This window comes from Heloderma suspectum, chromosome Z, assembly GCF_057233095.1.
Source record: "Heloderma suspectum isolate Gila_16-S chromosome Z, 16-S_ref, whole genome shotgun sequence".
Classification (NCBI taxonomy): Eukaryota; Metazoa; Chordata; class Lepidosauria; order Squamata; family Helodermatidae; genus Heloderma; species Heloderma suspectum.
This window is the reverse complement of record NC_139476.1, coordinates 7,338,931-7,360,033: the sequence shown is the minus strand read 5'-3', so window position 1 is coordinate 7,360,033 and position 21,103 is coordinate 7,338,931. Positions and strand designations below refer to the sequence as shown.

At 45.8% G+C, this 21,103-nt stretch overlaps 1 protein-coding gene across 8 annotated transcripts in view; it reads left to right on the top strand.

Annotated features, from left to right (window-relative positions):
* CSNK1G2 (casein kinase 1 gamma 2) overlaps positions 1-21,103 on the top strand; it is a 77,087-nt gene that overhangs the window by 29,800 nt on the left and 26,184 nt on the right. For 4 of the 8 annotated variants that reach the window (XM_084826418.1, XM_084826419.1, XM_084826423.1 and 1 more), the window contains exons 2-3: positions 1,799-2,357; positions 19,544-19,584. In XM_084826418.1, the coding sequence (XP_084682544.1) occupies positions 2,171-2,357; positions 19,544-19,584 (228 nt within the window). In that variant the 5' untranslated portion in view covers positions 1,799-2,170. Of the gene's footprint in view, positions 1-1,798; positions 2,358-10,355; positions 11,130-18,950; positions 19,199-19,543; positions 19,585-21,103 lie in introns of those variants that run through there. The other 4 variants (XM_084826421.1, XM_084826420.1, XM_084826417.1 and 1 more) reach the window with 4 other exon arrangements.

Genomic DNA, 21,103 nt, shown 5'->3' with positions numbered 1-21,103 from the left:
TTTTCCACAGGCAAGACGTTTGTTTAAACCTATTTATTAAATTCATGCTTCCCACATTATGCGCACCTGCATTCGGGAGTGGTGCAGTCTCAGGAGGGAGCTGTACCAAATGTTCTTTCTTTCTTTCTTTCTTTCTTTCTTTCTTTCTTTCTTTCTTTCTTTCTTTCTGAAAATACAGCACAGTCCCTTCATCTCTCTCCCCCCCCCCCCCCCACGCCGGCCTTTCATTGAGTCATGTACACTGTTTGTTCTTTCGCTCTCTTGTTAATTCGGAAGGATGATAAGGCATTCCCTCCCACGCCTTTGGGAACTGACTGCCTTTTCCCTCTGACTCTTCAAGAGAAGCCTTGTCTTAATCAGATTGACAGAAGTGTGCCGTTTAAAAACTGGGTTTGTGTGTGTACTTGTGAGATATTTTCCCCTCTGCTCCCCACCCCCTTTTTAAGGCTCCGAGGCAGACGCTCAAAAATGTGGGATTAAAAGTGTCTAAATTGGAGAAATGCTTCTCTAAGGAAAAAAAGTTAAGGCTGCAGTTCTGTGTATACTTACCTAGGGCCAAGTGCCATTGAACTCAGAGGGGCTTACATCTGAGCAGATGTGCACAATATTGTTCGGTAAGAAGCTAAACTCGATACCAGACAACAGAAGCGCAGAATCTCTCTCCGTGGATCGAGCTCAAAGGCCAGCATGCTCTAGCACAGGGCTGGGAAATGTCTTTCCGACCAAGGGCCATATTGCATTTCGGAGTAGGCTGGGCCAGAAAAAAAACAACCACCCAGCATGTTTTAGCTCAAAGCTCTTACTGCCCAGTCACTGGGCCTTAGGAGAGGTATTTTAGAAGGGGCGGGGGGAGTGCAAAAGCTGGAAAGTGACCAGATGCTTGGTCATCAAGGAAATTTGGCCAGGAAAAGGGTGTGTGGCCTTCTGCAGAACCCAGGAGGGCTGGATTTGACCCATGGCCTGAGGTTTCCCATCCCTGCTGTAGCATAACCAAGAAACTGAGGCGAGGCTGTGCAGGTAAGAACAGGGCTCAGGTCTGCATGGGGGGGGGGGCGCAAGATAGGCCCCTTTGTGCTGTAGAAATGAATGGCTGCCACTTCCTCTTATGTGGACAAAACTCTGTTGGAAAGCCCCCCCCCCCTTGTGCAAGGGGGCTCAGAGAGTTTTTGCACCCTTCTTCTCCCTCTTCCAATCCCAGGGTCCTCACAGAAAAAGGCCTGTTGCAATGGCATCCATTTTCTGAGTTGGCCATAACTTTATAATTTATATAATCCCTCTGTGGAGGTGACTCTTGACAAAGAACTGCAGGACAAGTCCCTGCCCCAGTGGGGCTTCTACAGTCTGGCTGGAAAACACACATGAGGGAAGACATCGGAGGAAGAAAAAGGATGTCGAACCAGGGCTAAATGGCGGGAGGATATGTGATTATTTGAGTTGCCAGTGGTTGAGTAACATATGGTTTGCTGGCTTCGAGACAAAATCTGACCTTCCCGCTCTGACGAGGCCCTCCCCTCACACCCCTTCTTTATTGGTTAATTGATTAGATCCATCAATTAACGGTGGCAGCCCTAAAAAATAAGTAACTGTTTAAAAATGAGTTGTCCAGTGAATCGAGGTGATGCTCTTTTTCGATTGATCCAAACGTTTTCAGTCGATTTGCTTGACTTCACATCACAGCGCTGCTCGGACCGGACCGTCTGTGAACTTGTCTTGCCTGCCCCCCCCGCCCCCCTTTTTCCTTTTCTTTTTTGATTCATGCACTAACCTGTGCTGTTTTCTCCCCTTCGCCTTTCCCCAGCTTGGACGTGAAGGATCGCCGTGGGATGTTCTCTCTTCCATCATGTCACCTTCTCCAGCGAGCAGCCAGTCGGAGGTGCCGATGGGTGTCCTAGCGAGGCCAGCAAGAGGACTCCCATTCCACTAGCCCGGCACATGCGGGTGGAATTCACCCCCTCACGCCCTCCCCCCCTCCTCCTCCACTTCCACACCACCCGTGATGGCTTATTAACCTGGAAGCGTCCTGCTTTTTGATCTGCTCCTTCTTTTCTCCCTTCCCCCTTCACCTCCCTCCCCTGCCCCCTGCCCCCTCCCCACACACCTCAAGTTTCGGCCGTGCTGGGATTTGTATGGCAGCGGCGTAACCGTGGAGAGGCCGGGGTATCACAAACTTATGGATTTTGATAAGAAAGGTGGGAAAGGGGAAAACGAAGAAGGCAGAAGGATGTCTAAAACGGGTGGAATCAAGAATGCGCACGGGGGCCGACCGGGAGGGACCAACTCTGGAGTCTTAATGGTGGGCCCGAATTTTCGAGTCGGGAAGAAGATTGGGTGTGGTAACTTCGGGGAACTTCGACTAGGTGAGTCTTTACGCTCTGTGCTTGATTCCGAGGGCTTTGGCTTTGCATGCAGGTTTTACATCCCCCTGCCTGTTCCCAAACGCATTGGTTAGAAATAAGGCCGTCCCAGCAGAAGTTTTCCTCCAAGTGAAAACGTTGCTGGAACGGCAGATCTAGGAGCTGCTGCCTCCTTTCTGTCTTTTTCTGGCAGAATTTGGGGAAAGCGTTGCGCTTCAAACACAGATTGCCCACAATCCGGAACACACGGCCAGCGCTTTGCAGGAGGGCATGGGTTAATCCATGGTTGTTTCAGTACTATACTGTGTGTCTGCCTTCCCCAACCCTGGTGCCTTCCAGAAGATTTGGATTCCCAGTGCCCATCAGCCTCAGCCAGCATGACCAATGGTCATGAATACTGGGAGTTGTAGTCCAAAACATTTAGAAGGTATCACATTGAGGAAGGCTGGTGTATGCAGTATGAATTTTCTGTTTTTTGGTAGCGGTGGCGAAGGGAGGAGTGTTCTTTGCAGACTTTATAATTGTACCTGCCAAACTGGATTGTAGAGTTTTGTAATCAGGAGCTCTCTTCAGTGGCTAATCTTTTGTCTTGACATCTGTACATGTCGGGGGCTGCTTTTTGGCTTAAACCCTTTATCCGTCCACACAGTGCACGGGACATAACACCTGAACGACCTCACCATACCGGATCTCAGTGTAAAATGTACACTGATATTGATGATATCACTGATAATGACAGTATCAAAATAATTGATATTGTGTTGCTGTGTTTGATTTTGCCTATTTTGTAATTAATCTGAAATATTATTATGTTAGTATCAGTGAAATGAGTTGTTTATTATTGTAATGAGGTCCTATTATAATGTTGTTGTTGTATTGCTGTTCTGTTAGCCACTTTGGTCACTTTTTATGGGAAAGCGGCATATAAATTAAATGATGATGATGAAATGTAATAGGACTGTCGAGAGTGAGGCCAGCGGTCTACCTGTGGGTCATCAGCATTCTAAGTCATGACCCCTATTCCATGCTGTTCACAGAAGCGAATGCAAAGCTGTTAGGAATGCTGTGGACCAATTTCTCCCCCTCCCCACCCCTCCCTCCCCAGCTGTGTTCAGGTCAGTAAGGGCAGACAAGTTTCCCTGAAAGAACAGACTGCCTTTTCACCGCTACTGATTGCCCTGTTGGATGCATTATAGGGCAGGTAGGTTATAGGGCAGGAGGTAACCTGCAGTAGATCTCCAAGGATTTCTGACTCCCAATACTTTAACGTGAGCAAGAGAAAAACAAAACCCTGCCCTGGCTGGCTGGCTTTGTGTTAATTACTTATCTCTCAGCCTCGGTGTTGCTCATCTGTAAAATGGGAATACGAATTGGTTGGGATTAAAATGGGAGTAGTACTTATGTTCAGCTTTGCTAGGCAGGTTGAGGCAGGTGTATTAGAATGCCCAATCAATGCTAACTCACAAGTGGAACCATTGTATGGTTTATGAGGTGACCTGCCCCCAGGCCACCATTTCGTGTCTGGCTCTGATTAATAGATCTTGGCATTCTAGTAAATCAGCCTTCCCCAACCTGTTTGGGATTTGTAGTCCAAAACATCTGGAGGGTCCCAGTTTGAGAAAGGCTGTTGAAAAAACAACCATCGCTAGAATAGATCACGCAAGCCTGAATGTGACCCATTCCTGTTATTGGACATGTTTGACGTTGATGCGGGGCTATACTGAGTCATGATAGGTGTGATAGGGTTTTGAAGAGGAGAAAGATATGTGGGGTTGAACACATACGTGAAGCAATCTTCTCCCGAGTCAGACCATAGGTCCATCTAAACCAGTTCAGCTCTCGGGCTTGGGATCTTTTGGAGAAGCTGCTACCTGACCCCTTTAACTGGAGATTAAAGGTGCCCTGCTGCTGAGCTATGGGTCCTTCACCACGGTGGCAAAATGCAGACCCAGAAGGAGAAGATGAGATGCAGAGATGGGGGCAGTGGAGAGCTGCATACGGTTGAAATTTAGAAGTGGCTTCCATGTTCCACGATGAGGTTAAAGGTGCATCCATGGTCTCAGGAGGCTGAAGGCCTCTGCCCTAATACCCTTCCCAGAAGACTTCGTAGTATGAAGGGGTCCCATGCCAGACACCACAAATGCCCTTAGCTGATAAATCCATGAGAAGAGGATTTCCCAGAGGCAGGACGTTTTGGTGGGGGGGACCCTATGCTTTCTGGGTGGCTGACGTGCGATGCTCTCAACAGCCTGCACCCTGCAGGAGGCAAGCCTCTGTGTCCTGTGGCTGGCAAGGAATTCCCAGACTCCAGTAGCATCTGTCCGCTTCCTGGGAGCAGGCGTGGGCTCCGTGGTTCGCATCTGAGGCCATCTGGGAAGCAGCCTCTCTCAATCATGCCAGATTAAGATGATACTTTCCCCCACATCTTCGCAAATGCCAAAGATGATCTCGTCTCTCATCTTCCCTTCCCTGTCCCACCAATCTCGCTCTCCCTCCCTCGGGCACAAATGCTGGAGAGCCAATCAAATCCCTATTTAGCTGTGGCATCGTGCCACGCACTGCTGTGCTTTGTTGACCCCAGATCAAATCTTTTTCCGGGGCTTGTTTCTCAAAACAGGAACAAGCGTGAGGATTCATTGTGTGTTTGTTTTTATTTACATCTCACCTTTCCGCCAAAGAAGTGGTGCTCAAGGCGCAAATGATACAGTCCAGATTAGAAACAAAATCTTAATTAAAACATAAGCGAAACACAAATGAATTAGAAACACAATTAAAAAACCCACAAAAAATAAAAGAAATGAACAGCACCGACCAATTAACCCCCCCTTCAGCAACAGGCCAACTTATATGTCAAAGTCCTGCAGGAATAATAAGGTTCTTCCCTGCTGGCAGAAGGACAACAGAGAGGGGGGCAACCTCTCCTCCCTCGGCTGGGGGTTCTAAAGCCTGGGAGCAACCACCGAGAAGGCCCTGTCTTGCGTCCCCAGAGATGCGTCTGATGGTGGTGGTACCAACACCCCCGAATCCTAGCTTTTGTGGCTAATGCCCAGTGAAACATCTGTTATTGAGCAGGGTCTCCAGGAAGGCAGGAGGGAGGCTTTGCCTTCCCCGTGCAAAATAGATCATGCAGACAGAAGAAATCCATGCATGCTTGAATGATGTATTTTGTCTTGGCACAATTTACATGCCATCTCTGTGTTCTGTGCTGTTTGCTTTAGGGAAAGAGAGAGAGTGCATGCAGATGCTATATCTTACCTTGATGTCATTATCTGTGGGTGGGTTTCAGCTGCAAATGGGGTCCCCCCAACCCCAGAAGTTTCATTAGGGGTTCCTCAGGGGAGAGATCGGGAATGGTGGACGAAGAGGGATTTTAAAATTTGATTGGGATCCTAGGAACCAAGACCTTGTGAGCTGCCATTCGATTCTCCTCCTTCTTCCCCAACTTGGTGCCCTCCAGATGTTTTGGACTAGAACTCCCATAAGCTCCAGCTGGCATACCCAGTGGTGGAGATTATGGGAGCTGTATTCCATATCACCCAGAGGGCACCAGGTTGGAGGAGGCTGACCTAGGTAATCCAAGGCCATAAGATGGATCTCTGCCCTTGTGTTCCAGTACACCCTTGTCTGTGGCCTTCACTATTCAAGCAGCACTGTCTGAAAGTCTCCTGCTCCCATAAACAGCCTCACCGTTCTTGGGAGGCTGCCTCTTATTCCTGGAGCCCTCTCCCAGAGCACCCCTTGATGTCCATCTCCCCCTTCTTTCAGTTATCTCTTCAAAACCCTACGTGTTTCCATACAACAAGAGTGCTTAACCTCTATCAGCCAGAGGGCCGAATTCCATTTCACATAAACTCTTGGGGGCCGCATTCCAGTGGTGGGCGGGGCCAAGGGCAAAAGGCGCGGTGTTGAAGGCAAAATGGGGTGGGGTCAGAAATACCAAAAGTAGCAGCCTATTTTAGCTTAAAGTCCTTTATGCCAGGAACTGGCATTTCAACCTTTAAGAATGGGTGGAAAACGGCACAGAACCCAGGAAACTTCCAGATGATTGGTGATTGTGGGAAAGAGGTGAGTCCTGGAGCAGGCTGGAATGGTAACCTGCCCTGAGGTTCTGCAACTCTGCCATAAAGTCCTTGGCCCAACCCTCTTAGACCAGAAAAGAGGGGAAAGCAGCACAAACTGTCAAAGGAAAATGGACAGTCTCTTTTTAACATTATTATAGATGATAAACATATATAAAAATTATTGTCCAATGGCATGTGTTTGCATACAATCTTAAAGTCATACATTTTATAGTGCATTAGGGTACTTCTGAACATTTTGTTTTAGCTGCCTCTGATGAAGAGTTGTCCCTAATGCATTTTGAATAGAACAGCAGCAGGGAATTGGAGTGGGGTGTTTTGTTTGATAAAATCGTAGTGTTTCCTTGTGCGGTTCATCCCCCTTCTCCTTGTCTGGATTTTGTGCTGCTCTCCTGATTTCCTACGAAACCATAGCCCACCCGCCCCACAGTAACTAAGGTTCTGTCCCTGTAACTGAACTTAGGGCGCAATCCTATGCATGTTTAGACAGAAAAAAATCCTACAATTCCCAGCTGGGGAATGCTGGGAATTACAGGACGTTTTTCTCTCGAAACATGTATAGGATTGCACCCTTAATGTGTATTGTTTACTCTCCCCTCTGTCTTCCCTGTGAGAAATGTGAGACTTCTAAGCTCCTTGGGACAGATACCTGGAAAGCAGTATAGACACTATCTTATTTTATATTCTGCATTTTCAAACCACCTTCTTATTTAAAAACAAATAACCTTCTAGAATGCAGTCATATGCTCATGACGGGCTCAACTGACGGGCCGTAGGTTAAAGTGGACTTCCATCTATGCCCATGGAGAGAGGGGGATTCGCAGATACAGAAAGAGGTCCACCCTCGCAAGCCTTCCTGTTTTGGGTGCAGAAACTGCTCCTGCCCTTACTGCTCCAGCAATAATGACAAAAAGTCATCATTCCGAGAGCAGAATCATTCTGGGAGCAGAATTTTTGCATCTGGATCCGCTAGTTCCACAGCACTCCTGTTCTCCCAACATAGCCCTAAAGCTGGCGCAGTTAATTTCCCTCCCATGGGAACTAATGGAAGAGGGGGGAAACTAAGTTTTAAAAGTGCTGGAAAAAGGGGGAAGCTGTCCCTCCTTTCCATCCTGGCTGGCATGAGCCAAGCAAGGTTTGGGATTTGACAGAGGCTGTGCCCTGGATCTCCACCACACAGGACAATATAATTGCTCTGTAAATGGTTCCCCCCCCCCCCGTCCGCCCTCCCCATCTGTTTTTCCTTGTGTGTCTCTTTAGATGGTAAGCCTGCGGGCAGGAATGGTCTTGTTTTACTGATTGCGTGTCAGCTGCTCCGTGAGCCTTTTTGGCTGTGGAGCGGCATAGAAATACTTTAAACAAACAAACAAATATTCCTCAATGCAAGAGAATCAGTAGCAGATGGGCAAAGCTCTCCCAAATGCAGCCTGCTGGCTACAACTGATTTTTCTTTACAATGCACAGTTCTGATCTCGGGCAGGGGCAAGCAGAAGCCAGATCAGCTCTACGGTGGTAGTTCTCTAGGTGATTTGCCATCAGCAAAGGTTTCTGACTCTCCCAATAGTTTAACACTACCAACATAGGAAAAACAGCATTCTGAAGTTAACTGTGTGTGAAATGCTTATCTCTCAGCCTCTTGTGTTCCTCGCCTCGAAAATAGGAGAAGTACTTCGATGCCGTGTGAACAGGTCCTGTAGCCAGTTTTGGAGTTTTTGTGTTTGAATCCCTGGATCTGTAATCCGCTGGATCAAGAAGATCTGTACTTTGTACAGATTGGTGGGGTGCGACTGGTTTCACCGCTGAGTCAGTTTATCATCTGGCTCATAAAGACCCACCCATCCACTCCTTTGCACCTGGCTCCATGTGGCGCTCTTTGGGATCCTAATCAAGAAAACATAAAGTAGATCCTAAAAGCCTAATGCAGCCTTCCTCAACCTGGGGCCCTCCAGATGTGTTAGACAGCAACTCTCATAATTCCCAGCCAGTCCCAGGTCTAGGAAGCCTAAACAAAAGTCTGCCCACATTTGTTTGCAGGCCAGGCTCTCAGTAGATATGGGGCTGTAGGAAAAGCCTGTCTGGGGCCGGTTCCGTCTGAAGGAAACTGCAGTGAAAGCTCATACGATACAACACTCCGTCATGGAGAGGCGGCAGGAAGAAGAGAGATTCTTACATGTAGAAAAGTGGCTTTTTGGGGAGAAAACTAGCATAGGCCTCTTCTTCCTGACCTGCTAGTTTTCTTCCTGATGTGCTGTTTATAGAATCTAAGCAGAGGAGCATTCCGTCATGAAGGGGGCTTCCTGGGTTTTAAGACCTGGGGAGACCCTTCTCTTGATAGTGCCACCATCAGAGGGCCTTCTCAGTGGCTGATCTCAGGCTCTGGAACTTTTTAAAATTGCGTTTTTAATTGATTTGTGTTCAAGTTGTGTTCCAATTAAGGCTTTATTTGTAATCTGGATTGTGTTGTTAGCTGTCCTGAGCACCATGTTTTGGTGGAAAGGGGAGAAGAGGACAGAAGCCGTCTAAAACCATCTGTCTGGAGAAGGCTCCAGTGTTAAACATGCCTGCCAGCGTAAAACAGTCATACAGTGCAATACAGTGCATCTTTACACAGAAGTAATCCCCCCTGCGTTCATTGGGGCGTAACTCCCAGGTAAATGTGCATAGGATTGCAGCCTTAAGAGCCTGTATAAAAGCAGGTAGAGCCTCTTTAAACTGAGTAAACATGGGTGTTTACTCAGAAGTAATCCCCCCTGTGTTCATTGGGGCTTAACTCCCAGATAAATGTGCATAGGATTGCAGCCTCTTTAAAAGGAGGTAAACAGCCTCTCTTGAGAGGCTGTTCCAGGGGCAGGAAATGTTTTGGGCTACAACACTCCTAATCCCATAATCGATTGATCTTGCTGGGTGGGTCTTGTGGGAGTTGTAGCCCAAAACATCTAGAGGTACCATAACGGAAAGGTCCCCCCACCTTCTCTGATCCCCACGTTACACTTCTGTTGGTGAAGGGGCAGAAAGAAGACCCTCAGAAACTGAGCCCACATCTCAGTTCCCTTTCGCGTGCATGTCACAGTCCTGGCACTATGGCACTGACAGACCACATCCTCTTTTATTATTATAGAAGATAACCAGCACTTTGAATTGAGCCTGGGAACATACTGGAATTCAGTGCAAATCAAACGGAACCGGAGTCATGCGCCCTGAGCAGCGAGCCCTGGTCCCCCGCCCTGGCTGCCGTCACCTTGCAATGCGGTCTCCAGATGCACCTTAGGGGGCAGCCCCGCGTAGAGCGCGTTGCAGTAATCTAACCTGGGTGATGCCTTTAGGTTGCGTCTTGAGTAGAACTGTCTGCAGAAGAGAAATTGGCCAAGTCTGGCTTCTCTGGTCGTATCAGCATACGAATTGTCCACCCCTTGAGTGGTGGCAGGAATGGTGATTGCGTTCACCGTTCAGCAGCAGCTCATCAGTTCCCACCTTGCAAGGCTGTCGCTCCCCTGGTCTGTTATGTGATGGCGGCCGCCAATTTGGATAGTGCTACGGGGGAATTGGACAAAGTCATGGAGATTTAGGGGAGGTCTAAGACAAACCTCCCTGTTTGGCCTGCCTATGAATACCAGCGGGAGAGGGTTCTTGCCTTCCAGCCTAGCTTTGGGTCCCCAGAGGTATCTGGTTGGCGACTGGCTAATCCAGTTCAACATGGCTGGTCTTACCCCAGCTAGGATTATTCCTAGGGCCTGCATATTCTAGAGAAACTTTCCCCAAGCTGCTGCTCTCCAGATGTGTTGGACTGCATATCCAGTCATTCCCAGCCACCATAGCCAAAGTCCAACATGGGAGGCAGCAGTTCCTGAGAATTCTGGTCCTCCTGTTGAGGACTAGCACCTTGAGCTAGGACTTGAGCTCAGAAACAAAATTGGAAGCCCACGAAGCTGGGACAGAATTGGCCCGGTATGGTCTGCCGCCCTGCCGACCGTCGAAATAAGCCGGGCCTCAGTGCTCTGGACCCATGGAAGTTTCCAGACTGTTTTCAAGGGCAGCTCCACATAGAGTACCTTACAGTAGTCCAACCTGAAAGTGACTCTCTAAGGCGCGAAAGGCCAAAGCTAGGTCCGCTTTTTCTAGGAGGGGGCACAGGTGGCAAACATCTGCCAGAATCCTTTTGCAACACAGAGAGATTTTGTGGCCATTTTGCCGGGGGGGGGGGGGCACTGTCAGCAGGTGAGCTAACATGGCAAAGGATTTGTTTGTAAAACTGTTGCTGAGTGCACATAACTCCTTCTGGAGAGTAGCACGTGCATTGCCTTCCTTGGCCTAGCGGAAAGCCCTCTCTCTCAAGGGCACCCAAAATTCGTGTCCATCAGAGCTGGAAATAGAACCCTTGAAGTCCAGCTCTGCTTCCATACTCCAATCACTCTCCTTTCTTTTTTTTTTTAATTAAATACTTGAGAGTCTTTAGAATAAAAGGTCAGGGGAGAATCTGGCCTGATGCACGGGAGCAGGTGTCAGAGGGAGCGTTGCACGTACAGAGTTGCAAGGACAAATTATTTTAAGGGGGAGGGGTACAGGAAGGGAGCAGTGAAGGGTTGTGGGCTTCTTAACAGTGACCTAATGCATTCATGTGTTTTTAGTTTGGGCTGTAAATCACCGAGGCTTGCCTGGAACCACCAGCACATTATGGGGAATTTGAAATATTTACACGGTGAGCGGGTTTATTTATTTATTTATTGCATTTCTATCCTGCCTTTTTTCCTCTTGCAAGGAACCCAAGGCAGCTTATGTTATCCTCCTCGTCTCCATTTTATCCTCTCACAACAACAACCCTGTGAGGTAGGTTGGGCTGAGAGTCTGTGAGTCACCCAGTGAGCTTCCATGGCCGGACAGGGACTAGAATCCAGATCTCCCGGCTCCCAGTCCAATACTCTCACCACTACACCACACTGGCTCTTTGGGTTCCATCAACCCAAAGCCCTCTCCTCTGTCAGAGGAAGCTGACAGAAAGATCTCTGCATGAGTGGCTGTTCTGGGCTTGCCTCTTTCAATTCAGTTCAGAACAGCGGAGTTCGTGCAGATGAAGCAGTGCATGTGAAAAGGATCTAGGTGTCTTAATAGATCACAAGCAAGACATGAGCCAGGAGTATGATGCAGCTGCTAAAAAGTCTAATGCAATCCCAGGCTGCACAAACAGAAGCATGGCGTCTGCATCACAGGATGTAGAATCAAATTAGAGCTCTGCTCTGTTCTGAGCCCGTCAGCGGCAGATGAAGTACCATGTCCAGTTCTGGGTGCTATATTTCAAGAAGGACATTGACAAACTGGGACATGTCCAGAGGAGAGCAACCAAGATGGTGAGGGGTCTGGAAGCCAAGTCCTATGACAAATGGGTGGAAGAGTTGGATATGTTTACTACAGAGAAGAGAAAGTTAAGGGAAGACATGATAGCTATCTTTAAATATCTGAAAGGCTGTTATGCAGAAGATGGAGCAGACATGTTCTCTGTGGCTCCAGAGGGCGGGCCTAGAACCACGGGGTAGAAGTTGCAAAGAAGCGGATTTCGGCTAAACGTTAGGAGAAACTTACTAATGGTACAAGCTGCTCAGTAGTGGAACAGACCTCCTCTGGAGCTGGCGGACCCTGCTTCATTGGAAGTATTTAAGTAGAGGCTGGGCACCATCTGTTGGGCATGCTATAATTGCATCCTGCACCGCAGATCCTGCATTGAATAGGAGGTTGGACTGGATGACCTTTAGGGTCCCTTTCAGTTTTATGATCCAGGTGAGTTCCTCTGCCGGCAAATAATTCTTCCTCTTGGATAGTCTAAATTTCAACGACAAAGATGAACGTGTGCCTCCAGTTTTTAATTCAGAAACAGCAAAAGTGGAATTCAACTATCAAAAGTTTGGGAGGCACTGGGACCTTGATGATGAAAGATGACACCCTTGGGTCAGATGACTTTCGGGTGGTCAGCGATCTGGATCTACTGGTAGATCTCTGGGCAATTTGCAGGAAGGGTTTCTGACTCAATTGTTTAGCAGTAGTAGCAACTAAAAGCAACCCTCCCCTCCCGCCCGCTGCTGAAATGAAGAAAGCTTAGAGGGAATCCCATGAATAGATTTTTCTGTAAAGGGATTGTGAACTCAGTTCTGGGAATGAAAATATATGTCTGGGTTGAGTAATATGCTCAAAGTCACCCTGGTTATTATTATTAAGAGTATGTATGCCTTACGATACATTACATGGCTCTGGTTGGTGGACTTTGAGGTTCTGGTACAAAACAAATCAAAAATAGATTCAGCAAAGTAGATGCCCTCCTGTGGTATAGCTCCTTCGCACGTGTATGAAATCCTGAAGAACTACTGACCTGGGTAAATATTTGGAAAGAAGAAAGCTTATGTTTCAGGGAAGTGGGTTTGGCGTGCTGCCTTTGGTCACTTGACTGCCTATTATTTGGTAAAGTATTCCACACAGTCAGAAATGACACTGATAGCTTACATTTATAACTGCCTTTAAAAACTGGTGTTTTTTTAAAAGGCTGCTGTTACATTTATTCATTTCTGTTTTTAATTGTGTGTGTTTTCAATTGCAACTGAATTCCCAAGCTGAACATGAGCCAGGAGTGTGATGCAGCTACTAAAAGGGCTACTGCAATCCTAGAGTGTATAAACAGAAGCGTAGTGTCCAGACCTGGGTGTTCCAGGGCACAAGCCTGTGGGAATAGAGAACTTTCCTAACATGCTTAAATGTTGTAATAAATCACTAGTATTTTTTAAATGGCTAATTGTTTTTTTAAATTAAAACAGTAGTTGTTGTTCAGATAAAGTTAAGCAGCATTCCTACATCTGGTGCCCTCCAGGTGTGTTGGATTACAACTCCCAGCATCCCCAATGGCCATGGTAGCTGGGGATGGTGGAAGTTGTATTATTTATTTATTTATTACATTTCTATTCTGCCCAATAGCCAACAATTTATACCATAAAATACAATATAAAAGTTTAAAACTACAGTATAAAATAAAATAAAAACCAAAATAAAACCTATCAGCAGTGCCAAGATTTAAAATACAGTAACAGATTTAAAACAACAGAAACTGAAAGACTAAAATGCCTGGGGAAATCAGGTCTTCACCTAGTGCCAAAAAGAGCCAGTAGTTCTACTCATTTGGAGAGCGTCAGATTGAGGAAGGCTGCTTTGAAGAAATATTTGACAATACTTGGCCAATTATTTGACTGGTCAATTGGCCAGTTTTCTTTTTTTACCTGTCAAATGTCCAGCCCTTGGCATATCAAAGAATCCAGGGCTTGTAGTTAGGAGAGGGCTGCCATGACATCTGTGATGGAGATCCAACGCTTGCACCGAATCTTCTTGCATAACTTTGTTCTGTACGTTCCCTGGAGCAAACATTTTAAAGTCTGAACTGTGGATGTTTTATTTACTTACATTCCACCATTTTGTCCTCCAAAAGGGCCCCTAAGGCAGCTTGCATCCATAAACATGTATCTCCCAAAAAGCATGTGAAACAACAATGACCTTTAAAAGCAGTCATTGAAAACATTCCCAGGTCAGGAAGAGATGTTTTTTAAAAACCCAATAGAATGCTTGGCCAGACAAACAAACGTTTCCTCCATTCACCTGAGAACCTCAAGAGAAGGGACCCACTGGGCCTCTCTGGGGAAGGAGTTCCACAACCTGGGTGCCACCACCAAAAAGGCTGTGTTTTGGAATCTACCTCCCTCTCTTCCTCCCACTGCCATTTAATTCTTCCCTAATGACTGGATCAATCTTTTCCATAATTTGTTCAAGGTGGTGAGCTTTATCGCAAAAAGAAAAATGTAAAGACCTACAGAAAAATGCAAGGGCCCTCCCCACTCCGGTGCCCTACATTCTGCCTGAGTGTTGGATGATGGGTGTTGTAGTCTAGCACATCTGAATTGCCCCAGCTTGGCGAAAGTTGCCCTATAGGCTAGAGGACAAAAAGGTGGAAATAGTTGGATTCCCCACTCTCTGCTATTTTAAGGTTGCTCTTCTATTCACGTGGGTGTGTATAAGTCTCCTCTGGCTGGGGGGATGCTGGGTGTTGTAGGACTTTTTTCTGACTAAACATGCATAGGATTGCACCCTTAGTCTTCAAATCTCCACCAGAATATCCTGCAATCTGGTTGGGTGGTACTGGGTTTTGTTTTTTTTTTGTCTTGCTTACAGATTTTATGTTTGCAGTTCTGATTAAACTGGAGAGCTAATTGAAGGCCAAAAGAACTTCAAAAAACAAAACCCGCACAGTTAAAAGGATTGAATGTTTTCCGGTTGAGGGAAGCTGGGAGCTAAATATGGCATTTTAAAAGAGACTTAGGCGGAACTTGTGTGTCTTTGGAGGGAGAGAGTTAGCCACTGATGGGTTCGAAAATTGCAATATCACTTGCTTTGCATAAGCGCTGGAAAGATATGAGGCAGACTTTCTACCCTTCGCCCTTAAAAAATAAGGTCTTGGATGCTGTGGTTTTGAGCTTTAAAAATGCGTTCGATCACTCAGATTTGCTTCTCGCTCTTAAACTGGAAAGGAAATTCACCCAGTGATTTACACTGTCTTTCTTTTTCAGTTTCTATGCAGTGGTAGACGTGGCTTGCCCCAAGGCGTGGCTTAGCTGACTCTTAGAATGGGATTTATTCACTTATTTAAAGCATTTTTACTCCACTTTTCTGCCAAAAAAGACTCCTAGAGCAGCTTACAAAAAGCAGCCATTAGAGTCCCTCAGGCTTACAATCTAAAAGACATGAGACACAAGGAAAGGAATTGGGAGGGAAGAGGGAAAAAACGTGGTGGTGGTACCCAGATGGATATGACTGTACTCAGGTTTGCACTGCACTAGTTATCCTTCTAGGTTGGCCTGATCTTTTCTTTTTCTCGTTCCTTTCTGAGATTTAGATAGAAATTCATGGAGAAGGTTTCGCCATCATGCTAAAATGGAATCTCCAGGTTTAGATACAGTATACCTCTGACGAATACCAGTTGCTGGTGGGCAAGAGCTTTCCAATTCATAAGTGATTTTTACAAAACCCTCCGCTACAAGGTGTGGTGATGGACACTGGCTGAGGTGGCATTAAAAGGGGGATAAAGTGCTTTCATGGCCGAGAGGTCTGTGAACCTCCATCTTCAGAGGCATTCTACCTCTGAATTTCGGTTGCCACTGGTGGGACATTGTGGAGGCATTTGATCATCCAGAGCTGGAAACAGGATGTGGAACTAGACGGCTTCTAGACATGAACCTATCTGTACGCTGCACCTGTACACTGCACTTGGCATCTAAGACTCTCCTCTGGGTGCCTCCTTCAGGGGAGGCTCAGAAAGCAGCAACAAGGGAGAGGGCCTTCTTGGTGGCAGCCCCTCAATTGTGCAATGATTTACCTGGCAGGTCCCACCTGGTGCCAACATTATTACCTTTTCGGCACCAGGTCTTTCTCTTTTCTCAGGCATTTGGCAGCATACGATGAATTTTAATCAGGTTCTGCATTTTTTTTCTGGTAATGGTTGATTGCTCAAAGTTGTTTTTAGATGTAAGTTGTCTCTGTTGTATACAGTCTGTGTGTTTTATGTAAATAGTTTTAAACTTTCCATGCTGCATTTTAGTGGCTTTTAATCATTGTGAACTGCCCAGAGAGCTTTGGGTATGGTGTGGTTTTGTTGTTGTTCAGTCGTTCAGTCGTGTCCGATTCTTCGTGACCCCATGGAGCATAGCACACCAGGCCTTCCTGTCCTGCGCTCTGTCCTGGAGTGTGCTCAAGTCCATATTCATTGCATCGGTGATGCTATCTAGCCATCTCATCCTCTGCCGTCCCCTTCTCCTTTTGCCTTCAGTCTTTCCCAGCATCAGGTCTTTTCCAGGGAGTTTTCTCTTCGCATTAGGTGGCCAAAATATTTGAGCTTCAGCTTCAGTATCTGTCCTTCCAGTGAGTAGTCAGGGTTGATTTCCTTCAGGATGGACTGATTTGACCTCCTTGCAGTCCAGGGGACTCGTAAGAGTCTTCTCCAGCACCACAGTTTGAAGGCATTGATTCCTCGGCGCTCAGCCTTCCTTATAGTCCAGCTCTCACAGCCATACGTTGCTACTGGGAAAACCGTAGCTTTGACTATGCGGACCTTTGTCAGCAAGGTGATGTCTCTGCTTCTTACTATGCTGTATAGGTTTGCCATAGCTTTCCTCCCAAGAAGCAAGCGTCTTTTAATTTCATGGCTACAGTCACCGTCTGCGGTGATCTTGGAGCCCAAGAAAGTAACATCTGTCACTGCTTCCATTTCTTCCCCTTCTATATGCCAGGAAGTGATGGGGCCAGATGCCATGATCTTAGTTTTTGTAATGTTGAGTTTCAAACCAGCTTTTGCACTCTCCGCTTTCACCCTCAACAAGAGGCTCTTGAGATCCTCTTCGCTTTCTGCCATTAGGGTGGTATCATCTGCGTATCTGGGGTTGTTGATAATTCTCCCAGCAATCTTAATTCCGACCTGTGATTCATCCAAGCCGGCGTTTCTCATGATGTATTCTGTATATAAGTTAAATAATGTAATAAATAATAAAAAAATAATCAGGGTCGATTTGATAGACGTACATTATTGTTTATTACAACCTTAATACATATTCAGAGATGTAGGTTTCACTAGAAGGTAGATACACTGTGGGGGATACATGGAGTAGAAGTTTCTTCAGGAGTCAGGAGTGCACAAATATGTTCTGTTCACTTTTGGTTTCATTTTCTATTTCCCTCCCCTGTCCCTTGCATTTATATCCAGACTCCTCCTTGTTCAGATCTACTCTACCTCCCCAAATTCTCTATTCATTGACCGTCATTACCTTTGCACTTAGGCCAGGCCTTGCAAGAGACCACATGCCCTTCTGTACACCATCCGCAGTGCAGAATCGGACTGATCAGGTTATCTCCCATCTCCATAAACTGCTGTTAACACATTCCCAGAATATAATTAGAAGTTGTTTAATTGGTATTCATGATGATATCTTTGACCCAGGCTCTCTTTTTTTTTACTAATTGTTTTAAGAAAATTCCATCTAGTCCAGCATTCTGTTTTTTATTATTTTATTTATTATTAAATTTATTAATCGCCCATCTGGCTGGTCACCCAGCCACTCTGGGCGATGTGCAACATACAATAAAAACAGTTTAAAACAATAAAATTCTGCAATTTCCGTAAGTATTATCCCCCACTCCACCCCACAGTGGCCAACCAGCTGTTGACCGGGAACCCACGAGCAGAGCATGAGCTCAGCAGCACCCTCCCACCCATATTCCCCAGCAACTGGTGTGCATAGGCATACTGCCACTGATGCTGGAGGTAGCACATAGCCATCAAGACTAGTAGCTATTTGGCTTCCCAGTGGGCCTGGATTTAGCCTGAGGTTCAACACCCCTGCTTTAAAAGCTGCCTTTTTAGTATGTTTGCTATATTCTCAGAATGCCAGTGAAGGCAGAAAGGACCAGGGTGAGAATTGCACATCCACACTACTTAGTTGTTATTTTGAAGTCTCAGTATTTAACCCTTTTGCTTGTGTTAGGTTAACAACAACAACAAAACCCCAATAGAAATACTTAGGAAATTATTTTCACTACTGGACTCCATCTGTAGAATGGACAGATTTTTTAATAGCTTATCTTTTAAAGACAGGCTAGAAAAATGTACCCATTTCACAAACACTCGATTCCTTGAAAATATGCTATATCTGCATACTCACACACTATTTTATTTATTCAGAATTCTTATATTCCACCATTCCTCCAGAAGGAGCACAAAGCAGCTTATAACAGTAATAAAACAAATGCAATTGTAAAATCATACTATCGCACTAAAATAATTAAAATACATCTATAATTAACCTAATAACACCCAAACCCAACACACTGGGAGCCAAATGCTTGTGTAAATAAAAAGGTCTTTAATTTATTTTTAAAGATAGTCCCAGTGGAGAGTAATCGCACCTCTCTTGGGAAGGAGTTCCACAAACAGGGGGCCACCACTGAGAAAGCCCTCTCTCGAGTCCATAGCCTCCTTACTTAATTTATGGCTCAGTACATATTTCTGGTTCTTGTTTTGTGCTTGCAGCACATCTGGATAACGGTAGATAACAACGGCCTTAAATTAACTACGGGAGCCTAATTTCTTCTTTAATTAGAATTCTGTCCCTGGTGAGGGCAGTGCTTAATGTCTTAAAAAAGAAAGTACTGGGGCAGAGGCCTGTGTGAGCGTCTTGCCATCTGCACTAGAAGGAACCCTTTTTAAGTGGTGTGGAGGCAGTCTGCAATTGCTAAGTGGTGGGGGGAGAAGGCACTCTGTGCATGCTCAGAGATACCTTTCTTGCACAGTAGGCTCCAGGACGGGTTAATAATCAATATTGTTGGACTGGGGAAAATTTGGGAGCTATAAGGACAACTGTACTGACAAGCAGGATTGTTTTGTTTACTTCTTTCTTTTTTCTCTTCTTTCTCTCCTCTTTCTCTGTTTCCTACTTAAAACAATCGTTAGCTATCTGCTATGAAAAAGGGGGCGTGAACGTCATGGACACAACAGGAGGTTATGTTTAGATGACTTTTGACAACAAGCAAAAGGATTGGCGTATTAAGCAGATTTGTACCAACATTGGGCCATATACCCCAGTATCACCTGCTTTTGACTGAGAGTGTCTCTCCAGGCAGAGAAAGATCCCTTCCACCACCCGTGTTACCTGACATTTAATCAGAGGTTGAAGCTGAGATGCTCTCCATCCAAAGCAGGTGCTGAACCATCTTGTTATGGCCTCTCCCCCCCAAATTCACATACGAAATGTCAATTTCATTGCTCTCATATCAAGGTTTGAAGACAACCTGGTCCTTTGTGGACCTCCTTCCATAAGGAAACTGTTCTAAAACTAGAAAAGTGTTTGCATGTACGTCTTCCTCTTGCTCTCCTTTCAAGCCATTGATTGGCCCCCAAATCTGACAAGTCATGCTAGCAAGGCAAACACCGAGGACTAGCATCTCTTGTGCACTGTTGTGGGATCTCCCAGTATGACAAACCTGGCATGAGAAATGTTTCCATTGTTCTATTTTTGCTCAATTCTCCTATTTATTTTTTTTCAGGAAAGAACCTTTATACGAACGAATACGTAGCAATCAAGTTGGTAAGCTCACTTCTAATATGCTTGGTTCTCTGGTTTTAAAATTGCCCCCTTTCCCTTCTCTTCCCCACCCCCCCTGCCCCCATCAGGTCATCTCCAGATGGAGGACATTTTGGGTTTTAAAAACAAGCACATGCTACTGATTTAACGTGTTTCCAGGTTCTTTGTGGAAGATAGGGATATTATTTTTGTCCTGTAAATTTATTCAAATAATCCAAAGTGTGTTTTAGGTGTGTCGGGGTGGGATCCTATTCTGTTTATTTCATGTTTATATTCTGACATCCAGATGGGCTATATAATGCCTCTTAACCTCACAGCAACATCCCAGTTTCTGGCCCCTCTACCTAGATCAGATCACCAACCACTCTTCTTCTGCCTGGCCTCCTTCAAATTCCACCTCAGCCATTTCTGAATTTTGAATTTGGATTACCTCCATGCAGAATTTTTATTTTCATTCGTTGCTTTATACTGTCAGACCATTGAATCAGTCTAGCCCAGAATTATCTGCTCAGATAGGCAGAAGTTCCCTGGTGTCTCGGACAGAGTGAGAGAGAGGTTTTATGAGATTCATTTATCTGGAGACTTAGTGCTGAGTATTCAGTGGCTTTTTTGCATTTTAAAAAATGTCCAATACAATGCACACCATAAGACAGTGAAAGCCAGTGTGATGTAGTGGTTAAAGTGTTGGACTGGGTCTTGAGAGATGACTTTGGGCCAGTCACTGACTCTCAGCCTAACCTACCTCACAGGGTTGTTGTGAGGATAAAATGGAGAGGAAGAGGAGGAGATTCTGTAAACCGCCTTGGGTTCTTTGCAGGAAAAAGGTGGGATATAAATAAAATAAATACATGATTGATTGATTTTATGAACATGTGCATACATGACAGTTAACAAAAAATTAAATGTCACTTCAGTTGTTACAGGCCTCAATCTCTGAAATATTGAATGGAGCATTTGCTCTTGCTCTTCTTTTTTAAATCCCAACAGGAGTTTAGTGACACCTTAAAGACTTACAGATTAGGAACATAGGAAGCTGCCTTATACCATTATCCCCGCCTTGGCTTTTTCTTGGTTTTGAATTCTGATTACCTTGGTCTGGTTCGCCAGCTACAGCCTCTCCTGGACAGGGATAACTTGGCCACAGTGGTACAGGCACTAGTAAACTCAAGACTGGATTACTGTGATGCGCTCTATGTGGGGCTGCCCTCAAGGCTGCTCCGGGAGCCGGAGCTAGTGTGGATCGCAGCAGCTCAGCTGTTGTCGGGAGCTGCCCCTTTCCAGCATGCATCTCCCTTGGCTGCCTATTTGCTACCGGGCCAGGTTTTATTTATTTATTATTAAATTTATTAATCGCCCATCTGGCTGGTCACCCAGCCACTGGGTTTAAGGTTCTAATACTAGTGTACAAAACCCTGAACAGTGTGGGCCCAGGATACCTGAGAGAGTGCCTTCTCCCTTACCAATCTGCCCAGTCACTGAGATCATCAGATGGCATGCTTTTGGTGGGTCCACATGGAATTGT